Genomic DNA, 25,220 nt, shown 5'->3' with positions numbered 1-25,220 from the left:
CGCAACTTTTGACCCTCGCTTTGGATATCCAGCGATGCGTCCTGACCCTTTCCGATTCGCTAAAAACAATATAGGTTCAATTATACTTTCGGGCTTGCTGCGTTTACTGCGCATGCGCACAGAGACAGTCGGGGCCCGTGACCGTCTCGACGTTGGGGAAAAAGTTGCGTGTGCGTGTGTGTGTGTGTGCGCGTGTGTACGTGCGTGTGCGTTTAAAAATGAGCGAGTAACAGGCAGAAGCGGGTGTGAGGAGTTCAGTGGGCGAATCACCGACTGAATCATATCAGCAAGATGAATTCTGGGACTCGTGTCTTTCTAATTACATCAAGTAAGAATAAGCAGAAGATATGATAGGCGGGTTCGAGCTGCGCTGAGCCACTGATGCCATGCTGAACTTCAGAAGAGGAGCAGCTGAGAAATAGAGGATAAATAAAAACAAAAAGGTAAAGTGCGTCACTCTCTAGACGTTTTGAACAGCCTGATATTCAGAAGTCAAGGCAAAGGTAACTTTAATCATCTGATCTGTTTCTATTATCACCAGTTATTGCAATTAGAATAACTAATGAGTTGTTGTTTTCTCTGTGCGCCGCGCGTAATTTGTTGTTGAATGCGACTTTACTGGAAATCTTTCAAGCATATGAATACATTTCTTTTGCACCTTAGTATCCACCCTCTTTGTGTAATGCACAGAGCACTTTTTCAGCACTGCTCTTTAGGTGGCTTGCTTTTTACACACACACACACACACCACCTGCTTTGTGAAAAGTGAGACATTTATGTATGTGAATATAGTTTCAAACTCCAGATGAAGAGTAGGATGAGCTTCCTCCTCATTCATATGTTCCAAAGTTGTTGTTATTTTGCATTTCGAAGCGCATCCTAGGGGAGCTGTCTCCCCCCCCCCCCCCCAAACGCTTGTGATGAAGATTGTCCTCTTAATCATTTATGCATTACATGGCTCTGACACTTTTCCAGAGCTTCTGATTCTTGTGTGTGTGTGAGTAAGTGAGCAGGTCTTGCTGTAGCCTGCTGCTCGGTGATACAGTGAAGTAATGCCATCTTAGTGCCGAGCGTCTCTGCTCTGCCTTGTGGGGGTGGAAGTGTGAAGACTGCGAGGGCTTTGTAGGAAACAACATACTTTCTCTCTCTCTCACTCACCCTCATTCTCCTTTTCCTTGTATCCTTCCCTTTCTGTAACTCTTGGTTGTTGTCATCACATTAAAACACACACATACTCTCTCTCTCTCTCTCTCCCTCCCTCCTTTTTCCTTGTATCCTTCTCTTTCTGTCACTCTTTGTTGTTGTCATCACATTAAAACACACACTCTCTCTCTCTCTCTCTCTCTCTCTCTCTCTCTCTCTCTCACTCACTCACTCACTCTCGTTCTCCTTTTCCTTGTATCCTTCTCTTTCTGTAACTCTTGGTTGTTGTCATCACATTAAAACACACACATACTCTCTCTCTTTCTGTCTCTCTCTCTCTCTCTCTCTCTCTCTCCCTCCCTCCTTTTCCTTGTATCCTTCTCTTTCTGTCACTCTTGGTTGTTGTCATCACATTAAACACACTCTCTCTCTCCTCTCTCTCTCTCCCTCCCTCCTTTTCCTTGTATCCTTCTCTTTCTGTCACTCTTTGTTGTTGTCATCACATTAAAACACACTCTCTCTCTCCTCTCTCTCTGTCTCTCTCTCTCTCTCTCTCTCTCTCTCTCTCTCTCTCATACACACACGCACACATGCGTGCACACACACACACACACACCTGGTGCAGCTTGTTCCCATATGGAGCTGCACTGTTCACTGTCCTCTGACTCATGGATGGAACACACACTCACACCTGTTTGTCATGTGTCAATGACGATGTGACTTGTTTGTTGACGTCATTATCATATTTGTTTCGAGCCCTCCACTGCCTTGTAGAGGCGCTGAAAGGTGAACTCGATGGTGAAAAATTATTCATATGCTTTCACTGGATGCAAGAAAGGTCGACCAACCCCTCCCACCCACCCACCAAAATTCTCCTATCTGTAAAACAAACTGTATTAATTGTTTAAATATTTATATCTAGTTTGGAGCACAAACATGCACCTTGTTTACTATAAATGTATGTCACTGCGTGTGCAATTACAGTAGTCTTTATGCAAGCTCTTATAGTTTCTGTGTTTAAAAACCAGCACGTAATATTTCTAATACATTGGTCTGATGCCAAAATTAGTTTCCTGTGAGTGGGTGTTCGGCTTGCACATGCCACCTGTGGCACCAAGCTCTCACCTCCTCTCACAGCTACCACAGTGTATTTTATAGTCATGGCAAAGCTGTGGCAAGCCAACATATTAACTACACACCTACATCAACATTCACTTAGAAATATAAATATAAATATATATATATATATATATATATATATATATATATATATATATATATATATATATATATATATATATACGTGTGTGTGTGTGTGTGTGTGTGTGTGAGAGAGAGAGAGAGAGAGTACATACATGCACACACATGATCACTATAATGATGAATTGAGTATTCTGGGTATCAGTTTTAAGAGTTTCTGTCACACTAATATCCCACTTTTTATTTTTCTGTATTGTTTTATAGATTTTATTGCATTATATTGATCAGGGTATGGCTTTAGAGGACATACATGCAGCCAACAATTGGCTATTTTACAGTGATCGTGCCTCACATAAAGAAAGCATGTGAGTGAATACCCACTGACATGACCAGAACCCCCTGCTATTTTTACTGCCCACATTCTAGACTTTGGTTCCAACAGTGTCCAGTGCTGAGGCTCTGGCTCAACTGTCTCGACTGAACAGACCTCAAACAAAGTGCTATGTATTGTAAGATTTTGGCAACAACATTCTTTTGCTCCAGTGGCCTCTACCACACAGACTGTGACTTCAGTGACCTGGACAGTGCAGACTCTGGCCACAATTGGATTTCATTGTCTTTGTACATGTTCTTTGCACAATGACTAAGTTCCCATTGTTAAAAGAGCTATACAAATAAATTGAATTGAAAAAATAAATGAAATAAAGTTCTAATCTAATCTAATGGAATGGAATCAGTTGTCTCTAATGTCCAGCAGCGGTCTCATTCTGGCACCAAAAGTCTGTACTAACTGTGACTCCAACAGTCTCTCTTCCACAGATTCTGATTCTAACACTGTGCCTTTCAGTGCTGATCTGACTCCAACAGTCTCTCCTGTACAGGCTGTTATCTCAGTGGTCACTCCAGCACAAACTCTGATTACGACTGTCTCTCCTGCCCAGACTGTGTCTCCAGCTGTCTCTCCTGTACAGACTCTGACTCTAGCAGTCTTTCCTGCACAGACTCTGACTCTAGCATTCTCTCCTGCACAGACTCTGATTCCAGCAACCTATTCTGTGCAGAATCTGACCCCAGTGGTCTCTCCACCACAGACTCTGACCCCAATGGTCTCTCCACCATTGACACCATGGATTCCAGCATTCTATTCTGTGCAGAATCTGACTCGTATGTTTGTTCTCTGTAGACTCTGATTCCAGATCTTACTCCAACAGTCTCTCCTGTACAGGCTGTTATTTCAGTTGTTTCTCCTGCTCCAGCTGTCTCTTTTGTGCATACTCTGACTCCAACAATCTATTTACTGCAGACTATGACTCCAGTGGTCTCTCTTACACAGACTCTGACTCCAGTGGTCTCTCCTAAGCAGACTCTGACTCGAGTGGTCTGTCCTGCGCAGACTCTGTCTTCAGTGGTGTCCTTACGCAGGGGTCTCCTGTACACAGACTCTGACTCCAGTGGTCTCTTGTACTCAGACTCTGACTCCAGTGGTCTCTTTTATTGAGTGGTCTCTTGTACATAGACCCTGAGTCCAGTGGTCTGTTGTACTCAGACTCTGACTCCAGTGGGCTCTCTCTTACACAGTGGCCCCTTGTACATAGACTATGAGTCAAGTGGTCTCTCGTATGCAGTAGTCTGTTGTACTCAGACTCTGACTCCAGTGGTCTCTTGTACTCTGACTCCAGTGGTCTCTCTTACAGTGATCTCTTGTACTCAGACTCTCATTCCGGTGGTCTGTCTTATGCAGTGGTCTCTTGTACATAGACCCTAACTCCAGTGGTCTCTCCAGAGCAAACTCTGACACCAACAGTCTCTCTCTTCCACAGACTCTGATTTCAACAGTCTATTCTGTGCAAAACCTTACTCCTATGGTTTGTTTTGTGTAGACCCTGATTCCATATCTGACTCCAACAGAAAAGTCCTCAGTGGTCTCACCTTGACAGAGACTGACTCAAGTGGTCTTTCCTGCTGAAACTAGCATTTGGCCTCTAGTGCTTTCTGCTGGTTAGACTCTGGCTTCAACAGTCTGTCCTTTGAAGAATCTAGCTCCAACAGTCTTTCCTGTGCAGATTCTAATGACACTGGTCTTCTCTACTCATCCTGTGACTCCAACAGTCTCCCCTCTGTAGACTCTGGATCACGCTGGCACCGGCTTTCTTCCTTACACAGGCTCTGCTTCCAGATTTCTTCCCTGCACAGGCTCTAACTCCAGCAGTCTCTCCTTGTGTCACTTGTTGCTAATGAGCAGTCTAATGGTCTTCTCTTACCAGGGCTCAGCTAACCCTAACACTAAATACAAATAGCGTGATGGCAATTTTCTATATGGGCAAACATTTTGCCCAATTTGGGCAAATGGGGACAGCGAAGCCATGCTGCCATCATTTATAGAGTCTACGGTGGGTCCATTATTAGACACCCAGTAACTATGTTCACTGTAATGACAAATCTGATAGACACAGCTACAGGCTACAGTAGTGTGTTTCTCCATGTTAATAAACAAAATCAATTCTAATGCCTGACCTTCACAGTTACATTAATATCCAAGGTTATTTTTAATGCTGGCATGTAGCTAAATGTGGGTGAAATGTTTTGTTGGAAATAGTGCCCCAGTTGGCCAAGATAAAAGAGCAAAAATAAAAACTGGGTGGGTCATGGTTCTGCTTGAGGCAGATTTACTTATTGGTGGGTAGGACAGGGTTTATAATGGTGTGCCAGGATGTGAAGTGAGTTTTTGCCAAGTGAGTGAGTTAGCTGAGTTCTTGAAGGTCCCAACTTTTACAGTTTAGCTTGGCAGTCTGAAGAGAGAGAAAGTCTAGCAGAGTTTTGATTCTCCAAAACCTGTCAGACTGCCACAACTTTTTATGCATGTATATGATCATTTTCAAATGCACTGACTGTATAGGATCTTCTTTTACATTTCTGGCCAATTAACTGGATAGTTCAGGAAAGATTAATTACCCACAAAGCTGTGGGCACAGAACGGGTCCTTATGTAGCTGTTCAGAAGCTGTTTCCATTTTCCAACCTGCCAAAAGAGCCATTGCTTTTATTCTTAATATTCGATTTCACAGTGAGGAGATTTCATTTATTCTTGCTTTCTGTTTTCTGATGCTCTTCTCTCTTCTTTAGAGCTTTTATTTAATATTTCCCCTGCCTGCTTCTCTCTCTCTCTCTCTCTCCCTCCCTCCAGGCCTTTTCTGTGCCTTGCCTTTTATGTAATTTTCAGTTTAACCTGAAAAAGTCAGACTCCCCCAACTCTGTCTTCTCTCCGACTCTCTCTTTGTCTCCTGACGCTTGTTAGCAGACATGTTGAACCGACTCTTGATTCTTTTCGTTTTTTCCTTGTGCCTCTATTTTTGTGACTGATCACTTCTTTTCTCTCCTAGTTCGAGCTTAGGTCTTGTGTGCACTTTGTTTAACAGCTCTGTCTAATAGTTTTGATTTACTGATCTATATGGATCTCTCTCTCTCTCTCTCTCTCTCTCTCTCTCTGTCTCTCTCTCGCAAGCGCGCTTCTCGCTTCTTGGTTTTAACTCCCGCTGCTGTATTGCATAACTGAGTGTGTAGGCTGTTAGCTGCTCAGGATTTTATATAAGGAGAGCCTACTCTGTAAATGAACAACCCTGCTCAGTTCTTCTGTCTCTAACTCTTTCTAACTCACTCTTCCTCTTTCGTGATCTCTAATAATATACCGGTCAGCGTAGGTCATGTTAAAAGTGCGGCCCCTTTTTTGCTAAATCTCGCTGGTGTTTGTGTGATACGGTCTATTTTAGTGCTCTGTGCCTGTGTTTTGTTAGCATGTGACTGTGGGTTTTTTTTTTTTTGCCTTTCATTTGTGTTGGTGATTTTGTGTTTGTCTGTAGGGAAAAATCCATAAGTCATATAGATTTTTGAGGAAGGGTACACAATGCAGAATGAAAGTGAGGGCTTGGGTGTTTGGATTGGGTTGGGATTTGGTAGGCATTTAAAATATGGGGATTTGTCAAGTTCTAGACACATAAAGCTTTTAATTAGGACACATTTACCTTGGCCATTTAATACACGACGTCCAATCAGATAGAGATCGATTCAACTCCAGAATTATTGGACCCTCAATGAGAGAGGGGAAAATGATGCTACTGAAATAACTAATCAATGATCACATCTTAGGAAATATAATTATAATTATAAATATAATATATTTAAATATTTTCTCTCAAAAGAATGTTTACATATAATGTGTTTAAAGAAATCTATATCTAAAAAAAACTGTATTGTTGGAAAGTTTACCTTGAGGAGAACCAAAAAACTTTCAACACGAAAGAAAAGGAGGTTCGTGTATCTGTACAAGGAGTCTATGGCATCATGATTGCACAGTTGTTGGGGTTGTCAAGATTTGAAATCAATTATTCTTAACCTCCGATATCAATAAACTGTCTGGGAGACTCGACTGATAAAAAAAAATGCAGCTCCTGGACATCAACTAATCATAATAAGATTTGAATTTATATTTGTTGAACTTTAGATACGAAGACTATGTTTCACGTGTTCGGCGAAAATAAGCAAGGAAAAGACCCCACATATAATATGAATCTTTCTGGTGCTGAATCAATGCTTTGAGGCTGTTTTGCAACTGGATATCTAGGTTTATGAAAATCATAAATCAGTATTATTCATTGGACAGCTCAGAATATAAATCAATATAGCAAGTGTCTCTAGCGTTATTAGATAATACAGAAATCATCTCAGTGCTGTTCTATTCTTCAGGGGATGGGTAAACCTATTTTAACTGTAGGGGTGCCAATAATTTTAAAGCCAGTGTTTCATTGATTCATCTATTTAATCTTCCAAAAAACGCTTTATCCATGACAGGGTTGACAGGATCCATACTGGGAACATTGGGTGTGAGATAGGAATACACTATGGATGGGATGCCAATCCATTGCAGGGAACCATGCTAATTTACACCTAAGGCTATGCAGAATTCCAGTGTCTTATTACTGTATGTATAGAATGAGAGAGAAATAAAATAACATTTATGGCATATGCTTTTTATCCAGAGCGACTTATATTTATCTCATTATACAACAGGGTTAAGGGTCTTGCTCAAAAGCCCAGCAGTGTCAGCTTAGCAGTGTTAGGATTTGAACTTATGACCTTCCTCAACTAATCCAACATCTTAACCAACCATCCATTCATTCTCTACACTGCATATCCTTTTGGGGGTTGTGGGGGAACTTGGAACTGATCCCAGGAGACTCAGGATACAAGGCAGGGTACGGGATGCCAGTCTGTGGCAGGGCACAATCACACACACACACTCACACACCCATTAACACATCAATGTCTTAACCACTGAGCTCTAAATATCACTTATTGTGTGTGTGTGTGTGTGTTTTAAAGCTCATATTAATTTTTGCTCATTTTCATGAATGTTACAATAATTAGATGGATGGATGGATGGATGGATGTGATAGATGGAGTGGCCTTTTCACACCAGAAGTATTGGAACTGTAACTTGTGAACATATGCGCTTGCTGATATTAAGAGGACAGTGAAAAAAAAATGGTCAGGATATAACTGCAATAATAATAACTCTATTAATAGAGTCTAATAAAAAAAAAAAAGCTCTGCTTCCTCCACTGGTTGTGTAGTTACCTCTGTGACTTTACTGCACTCCCTTCATTGCTCTGCATGCTGTTATCTTATGTAAGCCGGGCAGAGGGAGCGACAGCCGACCACGCTTCAAAAAACATGATCTATAAAAATAACCTGAAGTGCATTATACGAGTTATGATGAGAAGAAAAACTCTGTTAAAACTAACCAGACTGAGAGAGAGAGAGAGAGAGAGAGAGAGAGAATAACCCTCTATCCTGTGCCAAGTTTTTCCAGTTTTCTTTTTTGATGAGGCGTGAGTGTATGTGTGAGATAGAGAGAGAGAGAGAGAGAGAGAGTGTGTGTGTGTGTGTGTGTGTGTGTGTGTGTGTTGGTAGAGTAGGTGTCTAAGACTGAGTGGGAATGCCTGTCATCATGTGTAGGCACCTGTTGCCATGGGAACCATCTGCCGCCACACTCAAGCTCTCTCTGCGCTGCCCACACAGTGTCACACTGCTGATCGAGAGGGAGAGAGAGAGAGAGAGAGAGAGAGAGAGAGAAAGAAAGAAAGAAAGAAAGAAAGAGTGAAACAGGAAAGTGTATGGTCATCAGCACTTACTGTGTGTGAGTGTCATCTTGACCCTGGAACAACATCATGATAAGGTGATTGTTCCCAGCTGGACAGGTTTTTTTTTTCCTCAGTGGTGCAAAAAACATAATGTGCCACCACACATTCACACATGGTCCCCTACGTAAAAACTTTTTACAAGCTTGTTTTAAAAATATCTGAAACTCCATCATAAAAGAATATTCCAGGCCTAATTTATTTCCAGTCTCTCTGTTGCACCAGGGAGAGCAATTTTAACACATTCCCAGTCTCGAGATAAGAACAGAAACCTCATTTAATTGAACCTTACTAATAATGGAAGTCTACGAGCAGCATAATTGAAATATGCGACTATATTAAATGTAGTAGATCAAATCCAAATGTACTGTAACCGCAAAGGAGTTAAGTTTAGACGGTCATGAGAGAAATTTATATAGAACTTAAAAAAAAAATACAGTTCCTAGCATGTTTTTTTCCCCTAAACCTCCAGCACTGCTCATCACCATGAGAGCACCATCCTCACAGTGAAGCATGGTGGTGGCAGCATCATGTTAACAGTTACCTTCACTAAATTAGGGGTTAAATTAGGGGTTTAATTAGGGAACACTTGGGGTGAATATTTATATTAATATATTTATATTTAATATTAATAGCTATTAATACTTAATAGCTACAGGATAGATAGATAGATAGATAGATAGATAGATAGATAGATAGATAGATAGATAGATAGATAGATAGATGCATAGATGCACCGAATGCTATCTATCTATCAGATATTCGGTGCATCTATCTATCTATCTATCTATCTATCTATCTATCTATCTATCTATCTATCTATCTATCTATCTATCTATCTATCTATCTGTAACAGTTGGGATGAATATTTATGGGGTGAATACTTAATAGTTACAGTATAGATAGATAGATTTTACGTATCATGGTGTTGACAAACATTCTTAAAAAAATGTAGTAGATAAATATTAGGAAATCTTACCTTGACTGACTCTGCTAGGTAAATATACAGAAGGTGTGTGAGTGTGTGTTCAGTGTGTGTTCAGTGTGTGTTCAGTGTGTGTTCAGTGTGTGTTCAGTGTGTGTGTGGTGGTCAGTGACCTATGACTGTTTGTGGAAGTGTTTTAACTCCTGTGCTCTCCACTTTAGATGGATGACTATCTTCAGAGGAGTCTGAGTGTTTTGGACCGCCTCCTTCTCACACACTCCATCTGGCTCCAGCTGTCAATCAACCCTGACTCTGCCCTCTGCATCCTGCAGAGAGAGATCGCTGGGGTGAGAGAGCCAGCTGATCACTTTCCAGCCTGATTCCGGCATGCTTACTGGCCAGAAATCATCCGTGTCATGTGTATACAATTCTAAAAATTCTGTAAGGTTCTGGGCAGAAAATGTGGTGCAGGAATCATTATTTGTCAGCTAATAAGCAACAGCTAGCAGTGGCTGGCAGGCAAGGTGTTTACTTTCACAAGGTGTGATAAAGAAGTAAATGTTGATGTGAGTAAAATCATTGGATTATATCATCTGTGGATAAACTGTGGAAACAATGTTTCAAACAGAGACGTTGATTTTAAAGCAGTGGATTTTTTTCTCAATCCTTGTCCTGGAGTTTTTTAAAGTATATATGTATTTATGTTCATGGATCTGTTTATGTAAGTGTATGTGTATACATACACACATATATATATATATATATACTGCACAGTGGAACCTTGGCATGCATGAATGCTTTCCCTTATGAATTTTCACCTTAAGAATTGAAATTCTGCAAGAAATTTGCATCGGCATTTGAAGCTTTTTCAGCATCTGAATGAACTGAACCGATAGTTGCGCGTACGTCCAGGGGGCATTCAGAACAAGAGCAATTTTTTTTAAAATTTTTTTAGTCAGCGAAAGCTATTTTGAAAGAGTCAAAAGCTATGTGATTTTTCGCATGTTTTTTTGTTGACATATTGGTGGCATGGGTGTTCTGTTCTATTTCTAGCCCAGGCTTGGTGACACAACATCCTGTGTCCTTTGGAAATTGGTAATATTTGTAATGTTTTTGTGTGGCTGGAACGGATTATCTACATTTACATTATTTCTTGTGGGAAAATTTGTCTCGCAATACAAATGTTCGCCTTAAGAACTCACTTCCAGAGCAAATTAAATCCGTATGCCGCGGTTCCACTGTATTACTATACAGATCAAGTATATACCACAGAATAACAAACAACTTTAAGGAGTAGAAAAAGAGTAATATTACAAGAGAAATTTTTTCATCTGATATATCATTTGATATTTGTTCCTTTCCCGTCTCCTAACTCACCCATTTCAACCTTCCTAATGAACCGGGGAGTTGAATCAGGCGAGTTCAGAGCAGGAAAACCAAAACACATGTATTGGTGTATCATTTTAAAAGCCATGTTGCCTTTAACATGAACTGAATGATTGAAATTTTGACCAGTCGTCTCCGTCACAGACAAACCCACCCTAAATTAGTCATGCTTCCTAAGTTTCCTTTAAAGGGGCAGAGCTAAACAGGTAATTTCCAGCCTAGAAAAATGCAAGCAGAAGATTATATATATATATATATATATATATATATAATCTTCTGCTTGCATTTTTCTAGGTTGATAAGGTTGATGATTTGCTGATATATTGGTTTTATAACAGCAGCAAAAAAACAAAAAGTAGACAAAAAAAAGGGGAGGCCAAGTGACATAAATCACATAAATGCCTAAATAAAGTCAAAGGAGAAGGACAGATCACAAATAAGGGGATAGAAATCAGCATATAAATCCTAATATCACAAATATGTCAAAATCTTGAAATTCCACTGACATATAAATGTTAGAGGAAGGGACCCCAGGCTTTGGAAAAAAAATTTTTAAGGACATTGTCTAACGATTAAATTCAGGTTCCGAAACATTTCCAGAAATATTACAAAATGCACCTTAAAATAAACTACTTAGAAGTAAAATAAAATACAGCCTGTGTATGTGTGAGTCTGCTAGATGTCACATGTATAATTTGTGTCTTTCTGCAGACCTTTCTGGTGTGCAAGTGTGCAGTCACTCAGAGGAAGGTGCTGTGTGTGAGGGTTCAGGAGAGCAATGTGTGTGTTGCACAATATCCCATCCGGGAGGAAGACTCCAGTGAGTGGAACACCAATATACACACACACACACACATATATATATATTTACAGGAATGGGCCAAAGCACATACACCAATCAGGCATAACATTATGAGCAGTGACAGGTGAAGTGAATGAGACTGATGATCTCCTCACCTGTTAGTGGGTGGGATATATTAGGCAGCAAGTGAACATTTTGTCCTCAAAGTTGATGTGTTAGAAGCAGGAAAAATGGACAAGTTTAAGGATGTGAGCGAGTTTGACAAGGGCCAAATTGTGATGGCTAGACGACTGGATCAGAGCATCTCTAAAACTGTAGCTCTTGTGGGGTGTTCCTGGTCTGCAGTGGTCAGTACCTATTACAAGTATCATTTAAGTCCTGTAAGTTGTGAGGTGGGGCCCAGTACTTAAAGGATCTGTGGCTAAAATCTTGGTGCCAGATACCACAGCACACCCTCAGGGATCTAGTCTAGATGAGTCAGGGCTTTTTTGGCAGCAAAAGGGGGACCAACACAACGTTAGGCTGGTGCTTATAATGTTATGCCTGATTGGTGTATATTCACATAACATAATGTGTTCATGTTTGATGCTTGAAGTGTAAAACTGCGCTGTTTTCTGGCAACCACAGCCAACACCTGTAACCTGACCGGTTTATTATTTTAACCAGTGTCTGAAACTTGCCATGACGTAAGCGCTGCAGAACAGTGAAATTCTCTTTTTCAGTCAGTATCTTGTTGGCGCTGAGAAATATTTTCTGTTGCATGTAATAAATATATCAATTAATCACAAACAACATGTACACAGATGAGTTTCTTTGAGGGTGAGTCATGCTGGATCGCTTTTTTGCGCACTTTAAACATAGACTTTAGCTATATTAGTCACTCTGTGCCCACAGCTCTGTAGAAAATGATGAGTAATTTGTGACCACTGATGGTGGTCACTGCAATTTCTCATCTGTTTTATGTATTCTGAGTCGAAAAGCTGCACCGTGTCATAGGAATTAAATGCTCTGAGATTATTAAATGATTAGTAATTGATTGTATGATTTATACAGCTCTCCCGAGTGCTTATTCATGGCTAATTATTAAAAAAAAGAAAGCTCTTTTAAAATGTTCTGGTGTAATGGCTGTTGGATAAGCGTTTTGTCGTCTGTTTTGCTGACGTGTGATTCTGATTTATTCTGATTTATGGCACTCATTTGTTTTTGGGGAAACACTGTGTCGCTGTTTCTCTGCAGCTTTCTCTCTGGAGAGCTCAGCCCTGAGTTTTCCTGATTTGTGCAGATTAGTGGCCTTTTACTGCATTAGCAGGTACCAAACACACACACACACACACACACACACACAGAGAAAGACATATCATTTCACTAGACTTTTTTAACACAGGATAAAGGCAGCAGATGTTTTTGTTTTTATGTTTTAACTGCATTTCCTTGCCTTGTACCCATGTGCAACGACAATAAAGTTAAATCTAATCTAATCTAATATAATCTAATATAATCTTATCTTCTGACTTTTAACAATCCTAAAAGCATTTGTTTTTTAATTCCTTAAACAGCACAGAATTGTTTCCTATTAAAAGTGTTAAGATATTTCAATCCTGTGGAAGTTTCTAAAATAATCACAGTTACTGCACTGCATTGTGGAAGAAAATAATTGTGTGTGTGTTTGTTTGTTTCTGTGTTTGTTCTGGAGGGATGTGTTGCCTTTCCCACTTGAGCTTCCTGAAGCTATTGCACAGGCCACCAACCACACACAGCTAGAGAGCATCTCACACCTTGGTTTGGGTAAGACCATAACACACACACACACACACACAGCGAGAGAGAAAGAGAGAGTGCGAGAGAGAGCACAAGAATAGAAACAAAACAAGAACAGAAAATAAAAATAGAATGAATAGCATAGCATGATTTAACGGAAGAGGAAAAAAATGAAATATGATGGAATAGAATAGAAGCAAAAATAATATGCCTTGTGGAATAAAAATAAAATAAAACAAAACAGAAATAGAACAGAGCAGAGAAGAATACTGGACAGAAATAATAGCATTGAACAAAACAAATGTAAAGTATGATTATATAAAAAAAAAATAATAGGGAAAAAATCAGAACAGAACATAATAGACTAAATGAAAGTGACTGTATAGAACAGAAAAAGAAAATAATAAATGATGACTGTATGGAATAGAATTCTAAAGAATAAAACAAAACAGAAAAGAGAATTTGATAGAATAGAAGAGAAAAAAGTCAAGTGTGACTACTAGTATTATTGTGGAGATTTTATTAGATTTAATTTAATACATTTTAAATGTATTTATTGTGCCCCCTAATGCTAGAATAGTTTATTATTGTTATTCATCATGTAGACAAACGATCATTACTTTTCAAGAGATATATAACCTATTAAAAGAGCATTATTTCTATCATAATGCCATTTTTTCATGTTAAATGTTAAATGTACCATTCTGCGAATTTAACAAACAATTAGGCTGCATTAATAACTGTGGGAAATTTTAGTTTGAAAGCCAACCTTTATTATCAAATACAGACACGATAAGTAAAACATACACTGATCAGGCATAACATTATGACCACCTGCCTAATATTGTGTTCCTTCCCCTTTTGTTGACTCGTCCTGCACTGTGTATTCTGACACCTTTCTATCAGAACCAGCATTAACTTCTTCAGCAGTTTGAGCAACAGTAGCTCGTCTGTTGGATCGGATCACATGGGCCAGCCTTCACTCCCCACATGCATCAATGAGCCTTGGCTGCCCATGACCCTGTCACCGGTTCACCACTGTTCCTTCCTTGGTCCACTTTTGATAGATACTGACCACTGCAGACCGGGAACACCCCACAAGAGCTACAGTTTTGGAGATGCTCTGATCCAGTGGTCTAGCCATCACAATTTGGCACTTGTCAAACTCGCGCAAATCCTTACGCTTGTCCATTTTTCCTGCTTCTAACACATCAACTTTGAGGACAAAATGTTCACTTGCTGTCTAATATCTCCCACCCACTAACAGGAGCCATGATGAGGAGATCATCAGTCTTATTCACTTCACCTCTCAGTGGTCATAATGTTATGGCTGATCGGTGTATATTAAAATTAAAATTAATGTCTCTGACATTGTTCATGTCACGTGGGGCGGGCCACATTCGTTAGTTTGGGAACCCCTGGTATAGATTATAAGAAAATAACCAAAATAGAAGAGAACTGAATAAAGAATGGACATGACTGTGTTGCACATGATTGTGTTGTGATTGTGAAATGAACATACTATGATAAAAAAGAAGAGAGAAAAAAGTAGAACAGAAGAATACATGTTTGAAAAGATTAGAATAAAATATGAGGTATTGTATTTACAGAGTAAACCCTTATCAATGTTTCTCATATAAACCATTTGATATTTTTGCTCCTCTCAGAGTTCTGGAGTTCACAGGCCTCCCCTGCTCCCCCTAACGGCCCTCCTGCAGTATCTGTGAACTGGTCATCCAGGCCGCGATCACCATGTTTCATCAACCCGCTCTTCCTGCAGCCGTCCCAGCCAAGTCGAGAAGCTTCACACAAACGCCACAGATTGAAACGCAGTTTGCGAGTCCGTGTGTCCACCGAATCGTCCTTCTGCCTGACCCCCGGGGATTCAGAGTGGAGCCAGGGCGACACGGACGTGCTGAGGAGCAACGAGAGGACGACACGGAGGGCAGGGGGCCTGAGCGTGCTGAGAAGGACTCCTGCTCTGGCACCTACCTCAGAAGAAGAGGATGAGCAGATGCTGGGAGAGGTACCTCCAGTGAGTGTGTATGTGTGACGCATGCATGTGTAGATATGTGAGTGCTTTTGCACTAGCGGGGGTGGATATGGGTCTGTATGCATGACCCTTGCTTGTTTCACCTCCTCCTACAGAAAATGATTATATATTTCAATATTATAAAACAGGCTAAAATCCTCAGGACGTGTGTCGAGTCCCGAGAACAAAGGAAACAGCAGACTAGCTGCATGTGTACATTTGGCAGTGATGTACTGTGTGTTTGTCTAAAGGATTGAGTCTTACAGGTCATTTTTTTGTCTAGTAGCAGTACATCAAGGACTAAAGATATCTCAAGGACAAAACATATGTTATGAAACTTGAATTAGAAATGCATCAGTCCATTTTTTTTTAATATTGACCAAGAACTTATTCTAGATACTGACGACTTCTGAAAGCAATGTGTTCTTCAAACAGATTTGGAATCACAGGTCTCATGAATAAATCATTCAAAGTCACGTGTCCAAAACACATAATACATTAAGACATAGGTTAGAAGACACGTCCAATCTAAACCGAGACCAATCCAGCATTTCAAGCCAATATTGTCCCTGAGGTTTAAGATACTTACAAAGATCCAGTTTTTTTCCCCCCAATCAAAATGTTTAATGATTATAAGCCAAGTTCAGTCACTGTAATGATCTATTGCTAGATTGCTCATTTGATGTGTGCCTTTTCAGACACCAGCCCCACAGCCAGAAAAAGCAGAGCTTAAGGACACACCGCAGGACGAAGGTCTCTGCTTGGCATTGGAGCGACGTCATGCTCCGTCTCTCGCTGAACTGGACAGCAACAGTTCCTTCAGCAGCCTGGAAGAGGACGAGTCGCAGCCGGACTCAGCCCTGCAGTGGCCTCCCCTCACGCGGGGAACCCGTTTCCCTGTCGCCAACCCTGCCTCCACCCTACGCCGCATGAGTGCAGCGTTCGTGTGTGTTTTTGCTCCCGAGCGGCGTGTAGCCCGGCTGGTTGACGAGCTGTCCCGAGACAGGCGCTCTGCCTTCGGATCGCTGGTCCAGGATTTCTTAATACAGCAAAAGGAAGAAATGAAGGTGCGGAGTTGGAGCTCGGCCATGGAGCTGCTCCAGGGATTGAGGAGGTTCCTTTCCCAGGCTAAGAGTCTGCTTCTGGATGCTGGAGAACTGGAACCTCCCATAGAGACCCTGGTGCCTGAGAATGAGAAAGGTTTGGAAATGGCGTTTATATACTGCTTTTATTTATTTATTTATTTAGGTCTCTTAATGGTTAGATGTTGTTTATTTTCTTTATCATAGTGCTGGTTGCTAGGCAACTCACATATTCGTATAAAAATGCTCGTTCTAATATGTTTCTATAGTAACAACTAAAATAAGGCTTGATGCTGGACGCCCACGTAAGCAGGTTAGAGAATATGTGCAAATATTGATATGATGACGCTGTAGGATAGGAGTTTCAGAGCGGAGTCTCCAGTGTCAGATTAGGAAGTTACACTGGATGATCTTCAGGACAAAAGGCTTCTCTGTAACATGATAAGCTATGTTTTTCTTATTAATTACAAAGAGAAAAACGTGATAACGAAAACTAGTTTCATGGATGTTCCACAAAATTCAGTGTAACTGTGGATAGAAAGTATGATGTGTATGGAATATGATCAACTTTGGGGTGGGAACCGTGCATCTGCTGCATGTCAAAAGACACAATTATACCCTATAAAACACACACACACACTTTTGTTTTTTCTTTATAATCTCAAAAGGAAAATCCTGCTATCCTGAAAATGTATATTGAATTAAAATCACATTCAGAAATGAAGAGAGAACGAAAGATAAACATTGGAGGAGATAATGAGTGTGTGTGTGTATGTGTGTGTGTGTATGTGTGTGTGTGTGTGTGTGAGCACCTGCATATTCACAAGTAAGAAAGAAAGCAAATAAAATGCACATGCTCGGCCGAGAATCTCAGAAACACAGCCTCATCTGTGAATGTCGGAAGCTTGGTGCTGCATTCGCAGGACTGTGTTGGTGGGTGTATTTGCATTTTATGCTTCCAATTTATCATAATCACATATCATAATCCCACGCACATTCTTCAGTAGAGCGAAATGTGTGTGTGAGGTGAGAATTAGAGGAGACATAAGGAGCTGCAGAATATAGTTTGCTCTGTACTCAGATGCTAATGATGTTAAGGTGCTTCTGTCACTGGTTGTATCCTCCTGATATGACAGCATGAGTGATAGAATGCCTTCCAGTCCTGACGCATATGTTTGAGACAAAGGAGATTTTTTTGGTTTTTGCGAGTCGGGAATGTAACGCAAGAAAGCAGAGGGCTAATGCAGAGCAATGGAAACTGGAGCTAAACAGATTGATTAATTAGTGCAGTATTAGATCATACTGTTTACATTGTAAACCTTATTTAATAGTGTGATTAAATTAAACTAGTGGTAAGGGATTTTAGTGCATATAATAAGAGAATAAGACGCATGGAGGGAAGTTCTTCCTCAAAGGGCATAATTCTAGGTGGTTATTACTGTAATGAAAGACATATTTCAGTTCACGGGTGATATTAATGATTTCTTTTTACTGCTTGCACGTAACAACCACAAAATCAGCCACATAACAGCTGGTTCCTTTACTGGTATGAATTGAAAAGAAGCCTGACTTCAATGACTTATTGTCTTTTGTGCTATGAGGAACAAAATCATTTTTTGCTAAATCAGAATGATCCTGAAGGAGCTCTCGGCTACTGCTCATTTTCGGTGTACAAATCCGTTTCAGTCTGCCGAGGCCGGTCACTTCCACAAAGCCTACGTTCAGGTCCCAAATGACCAGAATACAAAATGAAGCATGGATATATTTTTTTTTTCAGCACTGCAAAGGGATTTGCTAGGATTGATGCAACTCATATTCATTTAATTCCACTGAACAGAAAGCAGACTCACTCAGGGAAAATATCCCACGTCTGTCTGTTTGCTGACATGGGAGCATGTACAATAGGATCTTAAACAGTTTGTTGGCAGTTTGTTAATCCAAAATGGTGCATTTGCATTCAAGTAAAAATGTTTGGATCAACCTGAAAATTTGGCCACGTCATCAAGACCAAGACTAAAGTCACTAAAACTGCTTCTTTCCATAAATGTGGCTCTTTTCTTGTTAACTTGAAAACACTCACATGGCTGTTTTTATGTGAATGACTCCCTAAGAAGTGGAATTAGTAGCAGTAGTATTAGAATTAGTGGTATTAGTAATGAAACGGTACAGTCTGTCTGAAAAAAAACTATGTTGGCCATGATGTAACAGCATCTATGCCAAATGTACTGCCTGCGTGTGTGTGTGAGGAACAATTTTAGATCCAGCTTGTGTTTTTGTTCTTAGCAGATGTCATAAACTGTTTATTTGGATAGCATGTACATTTGGATTTTCCCGTGATTTTTCATATTCTATACTCAAACCACACACCCTCTGCTTTATTTAATGCCCCTCATCCCATCCAATCATCCACCCTCCCATCCACCCTCTTCCCCATAATGCAGAGCTGGCGCTGGAGAAGGCATTGTTTGGTTGTGTATTGAAACCACTGAAAGTTCAGCTGGGCCAGATGCTGCTCTCGCTCCACACGCAGGACGGCTCTCTCCAGAGATTCACGAACAGTCTGCAGGCCTGTCAGGAGGGGGCGCTGCAGCGTCTGGGTGTACGTGTGGCAGTCCTGGATGCTCAAGGTGTGGAGAGAGCGAAGAAAAAGCTCACTCTTATGCAGAGAAGCCACTCGCCTATAGACAAAGTGCTGCTTTTGCTACAGGTGTGCAAGAGTGTGTACAAGGCCATGGGAGCGCAGTCTGGTGAGTGAAATTAAAACGATTATTTGAAGATTTTAGTTTTTCAAGATGCAGTTAGAAGTGAGAAGAGTTTTTGGCACATGCAGAATCTAGTAAACGGATGAAAAAGCAAATGATATGGATTAGTGATACGGGAATATTCTTGAGGAAATATTAGAGAAGTCTAAATCAAACTGAACAAAAGCTAGCTTCAGCTCTCTTCACCTCCCCAGCAGAATCACTGACTCTACTCATAATATGAAAAATTGCTTGCTTGGTGTAATTACAGGAAAACCACCGAGTGGTCATTCGTCTGTGTAATTGATTCCGATCTATTTTAATTTCCTGGATTGTAGAACAGGAATTCAGTTCGGAGGATTTCCTGCCTGCTCTGTCCTATGCGGTGGTTCAGTGTAACATCCCACAACTGCTCCTGGAGACAGAGTACATGATGGAGCTGCTGGAGTCGTCTTGGCTGTCAGGTGAAGGTGAGAGCCTGCAGCAAGTCTGACAGTAACACCGGAAAGCAAATCATTAGGGTTTAGTAACATGTAGAAATATGACAGAGAGAGAAATTCAGCCAACAATACTCCGTGTGCACAAGCCAGCTCGAATATGACGTCAAGAATATCTGGAGTTTTTAATATTTGGACTTTTAGTAATGGTCACACGTTTGGATTATGAATCATATCGAGCTTCTCGAATGCTGTAGCATGAAACAAAGCTTTGAATGAGTGAATAAATAAAGGCACATTTCAGCTCGAAAAATTAAAAATGATCTTTATAGAAGTTTTAAAATGGACTTGCTTTGGGCATTGGTCATGTAGCTTGCAGTGTGGCATCTCACTCCAGAGAAAGATGCATACTAGTCATCAGACAGTGATAAACTATACCATACCTCAGTGTAATTGTATCTTGAAGTGAAATATTTCATTTTGCCATTTAGGCCGGCTGTATTTCCAAATTATGTCCGCTAATGAATATTAATAAAAGAGCCGAGTTACGCTTATGAATATTTATGACTGGTTTGTGATCCAAGTGAAAAAAAATGGGCTGTGAGTGGGAGAGGGAATAGTTTGAGGCGAATTAATTTATTACAGGCAGAAAAACAAAATGTTTATTTCACAACATGAAGCAGATTGGTAGCTCCTCCTCCAAATCCTCCAACTATTGTTTAATATAGGGACCACATGGTGGCTTTGTTATCTGTTGCATTTTATGGTCATTTGCTGGAAATGATATAGAGTCTTTGTATCCATGTACGTTTGGTTCTTTTTAACTGAAGAAGATTAACTGTATTTTGTAATAAAATGAATAGTTCAGTTGTATGGACATTGTCTCAAAGCAGCTTTACAGACATCCAGAAACATAGAAAAAAAAAGTTACTATTTATCCCAAACATTTATCCCTAATGAGAAAGCCTGAGGTGATGGTGACAAGGAAAAACTCCCTGAGATGATATGAGGAAGAAACCTTGAGAGGAACCAGACTCAGAAAGGAACCTCATCCTCATTTGGGTGACAGTAAATAATGTCAATGTTGATAATGTCCTTTCTGCAACAGCAACCAAGAGCTCTTGAGGAACTAACAGGTCAGTGTAGTTTCTGAGTTCATTATAGACTCATAGACTAATTCCTGCTTAAAGCTGACTGATGCAACGGCAGTTCAGGGATGGCGTGATAGTCTCCAAGTGGTTCTATCCACAGCAGTCCTCGGGGTCACAGGCTGTCCACAATGAAATAGCCTTTATTTGTCACATACGTTACAGCACAGTGAAATTCTTTCTTTGCATATCCCATCCTTGGAGGTTGGGGTCAAAGCACAGGGTACAGCCATGATACAGCGCCCCTGGAGCAGAGAGGGTTAAGAGCCTTGCTCAAGGGCCCAACAGTGGCAACTTGGCGGTGCTGGGGCTTGAACCCCCGATCAACAGCTTAGAGTCTTAACCACTTGAGCCACCACCGCCCCATTTATCCCCAGCAGCAGTGAGCACCACCAAGTAATGAGACTCCAACCAGGGGTAGAGCGTCTGGATGAATCAGGCAGGTCCAGAAAGAACAAGTGGTCACACTGGGAACTCAGAACACTAGGACGTATAGCTCGAAAGAGCACTGTTCATTGTGTCAGCTACTGAAAGAGAGGGCTTTTAGAGTTGTAAATGCACTGGGGTTCGAAAGCATTAAGTGAGTCTGAAACCAGACCAGTGCTGTGGGAATGCCAGACACAATCACAATGCTTCAAACTGAATAAAACATGCTGAGTGTGAAAACCACCTCGGAACTGTGCTGATGTCTTTAACCAGATCTGCCTATTCCATTTTACTTTGGCTGGCAGGCACGTATTAATTTCTTACTTCAAGATACATCTAATCTTGAACTAGGAAATTAATACTTGCCTGCCAGCAAAAGTAAAATGGAATCCTAGAATTTCAGCAGACTTCCTGTGTAACGCCACATGATTATTCTCGTTTAGGGGGATACTACTTGACGAGCATCTACGCCAGCCTGTGCCTAATCCAGAGCCAGCCTGGTACCCCATGTCCTGGTGGTTTGACCAACGAAGCCCAGGAGTATCTGAGAGAATGGAGCAAGAGACGATCCCAGGAGGCCAAACTACATAAAGAGAACCAGCAGAATCAGGTTTAAAAATACACACACACACACACACACACAAAAAACGGTATTCTGACGCAGATTATAACAAATATTAATTATATGCATTTTTAATGTATCCCTGAGCTCTTCTCACAGCAGCACAACACACCACCACCATCATTCCTATTTACAGCATCGTTCTTATCTTATTCGCAGCATCGCTGTTTTTATTTGCTGCGTTCTTCCAGCAGCTGTCATTCTGCTCTGTACGACACCACAGTCTGATTAACCCCGAGCACTTTGTGTTTTCATTCAGCTGGATATCTGTTTCCGTCCCTGATTCTGTGCTTTTCAGACTTTTAGTTACTGCTGTGCTTCTCCATCCCTCATCTCGTACCACCCCCGCATCTCTGCTCCTTTCAGCAACACATACTGAACCCGCTTCCTGACAGTAACCCAAACAGTCCACACCAGCATGAATTATGATTAAGTAGGAAAAACCTACAGGAGGCGAACCACTCCAACATTGCAGTGAATAACACAAGAGGCGCAGGAGTAAACATACACACACACGTATAGTATCCTTATGACATTAATGCAGTTAATTAATGCTATGCCTACACACAAACCTTAACCTCTGTAAATAAAAGATTTTTTTTTTAAATAAAACCTACAGTTTTTTTCCTAATATGGTCACCTTCCAGTTTCTTCTCCTCCATCATATGACGGCTACCAACCGGGGAGGTTAAAGGCTAACACCTGCTTCCTCCTAGACATGTGATATCAATCAAATGCATCTTTTTGAACTAGTGCTCATGCTGTATGACAGGGCAGTGTAACACTCAGAGGAAGGTCACTGCAGTATACACAGATGCCCACCATCGATTCCCAGAGTGCTGTGCCAGCTTCAGGATATAAACTCATGATCTTCTGATAATCTAAGCTGCAGAAGGAACAAAACAGTAATTTCAGATATTCTTGTCTTTGAAAGGACATCGTATACTGTGTATCAGTCACAACTCTCATTTACTACATATATCTTACCTGTTATTTGTGTTACTGGTTGGATGTCATTGCCTTTGAATTGAACTTTGAATTAACTATCTGATCCTAACCTAACGTTTAGTCCCTATCACCATATCAAAACACGCCCACACACACACTCTCACACATGCACACTAGGAAATAAAGTATGTTAATATTACTGAGTTCTGGCGTGGCCAGTTATAAAAGGGTGTCCGTATTTATGCACCTGATTCATGCAGTTTCTTGCATTAATAGTGAAAAAAAAAAATCTTCCATGCTTTATATTGGTTCCTTTTTTTTTTACACTGTAAACCCAGACAATTTTAACAGGAGTGTATAGACTTTTTCTATCCACTTGGGTAATCCTAGTGAGGATAAATCTAGAAGAGATGTAATATGGTAACTGTGGTATAATCACAGTTTGTTGTGCCAAAAATCATGGGTAAATGTCATAAGCGTGGATCTTAGTCACCGTTCTGTGTGTGTGTGTGTGTGTGTGTGTACAGAGGTTTGTGCGTATTCTTTTCCAGAACTCTGAGTGTTGCGCAGCTCGTACTCTCCACTGGAAAGCAGGCGAGAGCGTGGAAGTGTTAACTCGTACCTGCGCAGAGGTGTTTGCCATAAACGAGCCACAGCATTACTGCCTGTTCTGGAGGAATGGAGGGGAGATGCATCCTGTTCCTCTACACACACAGCCTCATGAGCTGAATGCCCCCACCCTATCCTACCTCCGCAAAGATCACGACTTCAGCAAAATGCGCAGGCTGACCAGAGGTGGCGCTGTGGATCTGGAGGAGTCTGCATGTGAGGAGTAAGGACTCGACTGTACTTTGCTTTGGGCCTGTTTTCCAAAGTGAAAGTGATATGAAGGACTATGAAGAAAGCGTGTGTGTCTCTCTCTATGTGTGTGTGTGTGGCTGTTTACTTCAAGCCAGGCAAGAACTGATGGTCCGTTAGTTTCCACCTCAGCTCGCCACTGAAGAAACAGAAAGCTTACGTCTGAAAGGAGAATTGATGGGGAATTTGGTGATAATGCTTAAAGCAATAGTTGCCAGTAAAAAGGGATCACGAACTAGCCTACTTTTGCATCACCTGCTACACAAAATATAAATAATGTACGTGTAGTTCTAGTCTAGTCTTTTAGAGTGGTTGCCAAGATTCACTGCTGAATTAATCAATACCAAAGTGTTGAACATGATTCCTTTATACAGCATCTTTTTTAACAGGTGGATGAATATATAAGTATATATATATATAAATATATATGTATATTATGTACATTTACATGTACGCATCTGAGATGCCCCAAGTGTCAGTATTCTATAGAGTCGGTAAAAAATTAATAGGCTCTTTCAACTGTATTGTAGTGCTTTAATATATATTTAGGAGAAAAACCAAGCATTTCCGGGCTTGTAAATAGATATATTTCCAGTGTTTCAGTTGTCTCTGGTATCTTTTTAAACAGTAAACTGGAAACTTGTACTGTAATTTATTTTTGAGCTCCTTTATTTTGCTCAGTCTTGACCGAATGAAATAACGTCAAACCTTACAGACTTGGGTACGTTCGTTAAATTGCATCGACTTAGTAATCGTATTTGAAGCGTGTAAATAATCTCTTAAGATGATCCTGCTGAATTATTATTTTTTTGTCATGGTGAATTTTCCAGTCATTCCTTTCTGAAGATGTGGCTGGACCGTGCAGCTGTACCGTGTTGCATTCGCTGAATGTGCTTTAATGGTAACACCCCATGGTGCTTTTTAAGTGATCGCATACACATGCTATATGGATGGACTGGTTTTCGCTGTGTGAACTGACCGTCTTATCCTGTTTTACCGGATCTCACGCAAACGCTGACCTTCGTATCACTTTATTGCCATAATGTATTGTATGACCTTATTCTACTTAAGTGTTCATTTAATTTTAGTGCGGAAAAATTTCAACAATCAGTGCAAATGGACTTGATATTCGGAATGACGTGCTTGAAATATGTGATCTCTGCATGCAGCCAGTTGTAACCAGGTGTCGCCGATGTCGATTATCATATGCGCATGTTTTGGAGTGCAGATCTTTGCTTTTTCTTTCCCCTTCATTGCACTGGTATGAATGTGCTGTATTCTTCTTCAGTAACAAATAACATTAAATCTTTGTGGATGCTAAAGAGTTAAAGATCTGCTTTGCCTTCTTTTTATCTGGTCTCCCCGGGTGAGATTGTGGAGATTTCCAGTTTGGTACCACTTTATTGTGTACACTGTTTATTATTATTGTTGTCTAATGCCACTTTAGTGGAGAACGGTGATAGCAGGCTGGAGGTTGAAGCAGGAGTACAGAACAGCAGCTGTACTGAAAGTGCTGCAG

The 25,220-nt window shown here is 40.6% G+C and overlaps 1 protein-coding gene across 3 annotated transcripts; it reads left to right on the top strand.

The window, feature by feature from the left end:
* rin1b (Ras and Rab interactor 1b) lies at nucleotides 1-25,025 on the top strand. Of its 3 annotated transcripts, none has more exons than XM_058395345.1 (11): nucleotides 1-503; nucleotides 9,683-9,808; nucleotides 11,559-11,667; nucleotides 12,886-12,958; nucleotides 13,343-13,434; nucleotides 15,075-15,442; nucleotides 16,138-16,639; nucleotides 18,963-19,268; nucleotides 19,601-19,732; nucleotides 21,717-21,883; nucleotides 23,371-25,025. In XM_058395345.1, the coding sequence occupies exons 2-11, from the start codon at nucleotides 9,683-9,685 to the stop codon at nucleotides 23,677-23,679; spliced, it is 2,184 nt and encodes a 727-aa protein (XP_058251328.1). In that variant the 5' UTR covers nucleotides 1-503; the 3' UTR covers nucleotides 23,680-25,025. The 3 variants fall into 3 exon arrangements, with proteins under 3 accessions (XP_058251328.1, XP_058251327.1, XP_058251329.1); XM_058395344.1 differs by having other exon boundaries at nucleotides 2-443; XM_058395346.1 differs by having other exon boundaries at nucleotides 4-443; nucleotides 15,075-15,433.
* Nucleotides 25,026-25,220: the final 195 nt, after the last annotated feature.

This window comes from Hemibagrus wyckioides, linkage group LG07 (genome assembly GCF_019097595.1).
Source record: "Hemibagrus wyckioides isolate EC202008001 linkage group LG07, SWU_Hwy_1.0, whole genome shotgun sequence".
Taxonomy (NCBI): Eukaryota; Metazoa; Chordata; class Actinopteri; order Siluriformes; family Bagridae; genus Hemibagrus; species Hemibagrus wyckioides.
The sequence above is the reverse complement of the archived record's forward strand: the minus strand, read 5'-3'. Positions and strand labels throughout refer to the sequence as shown.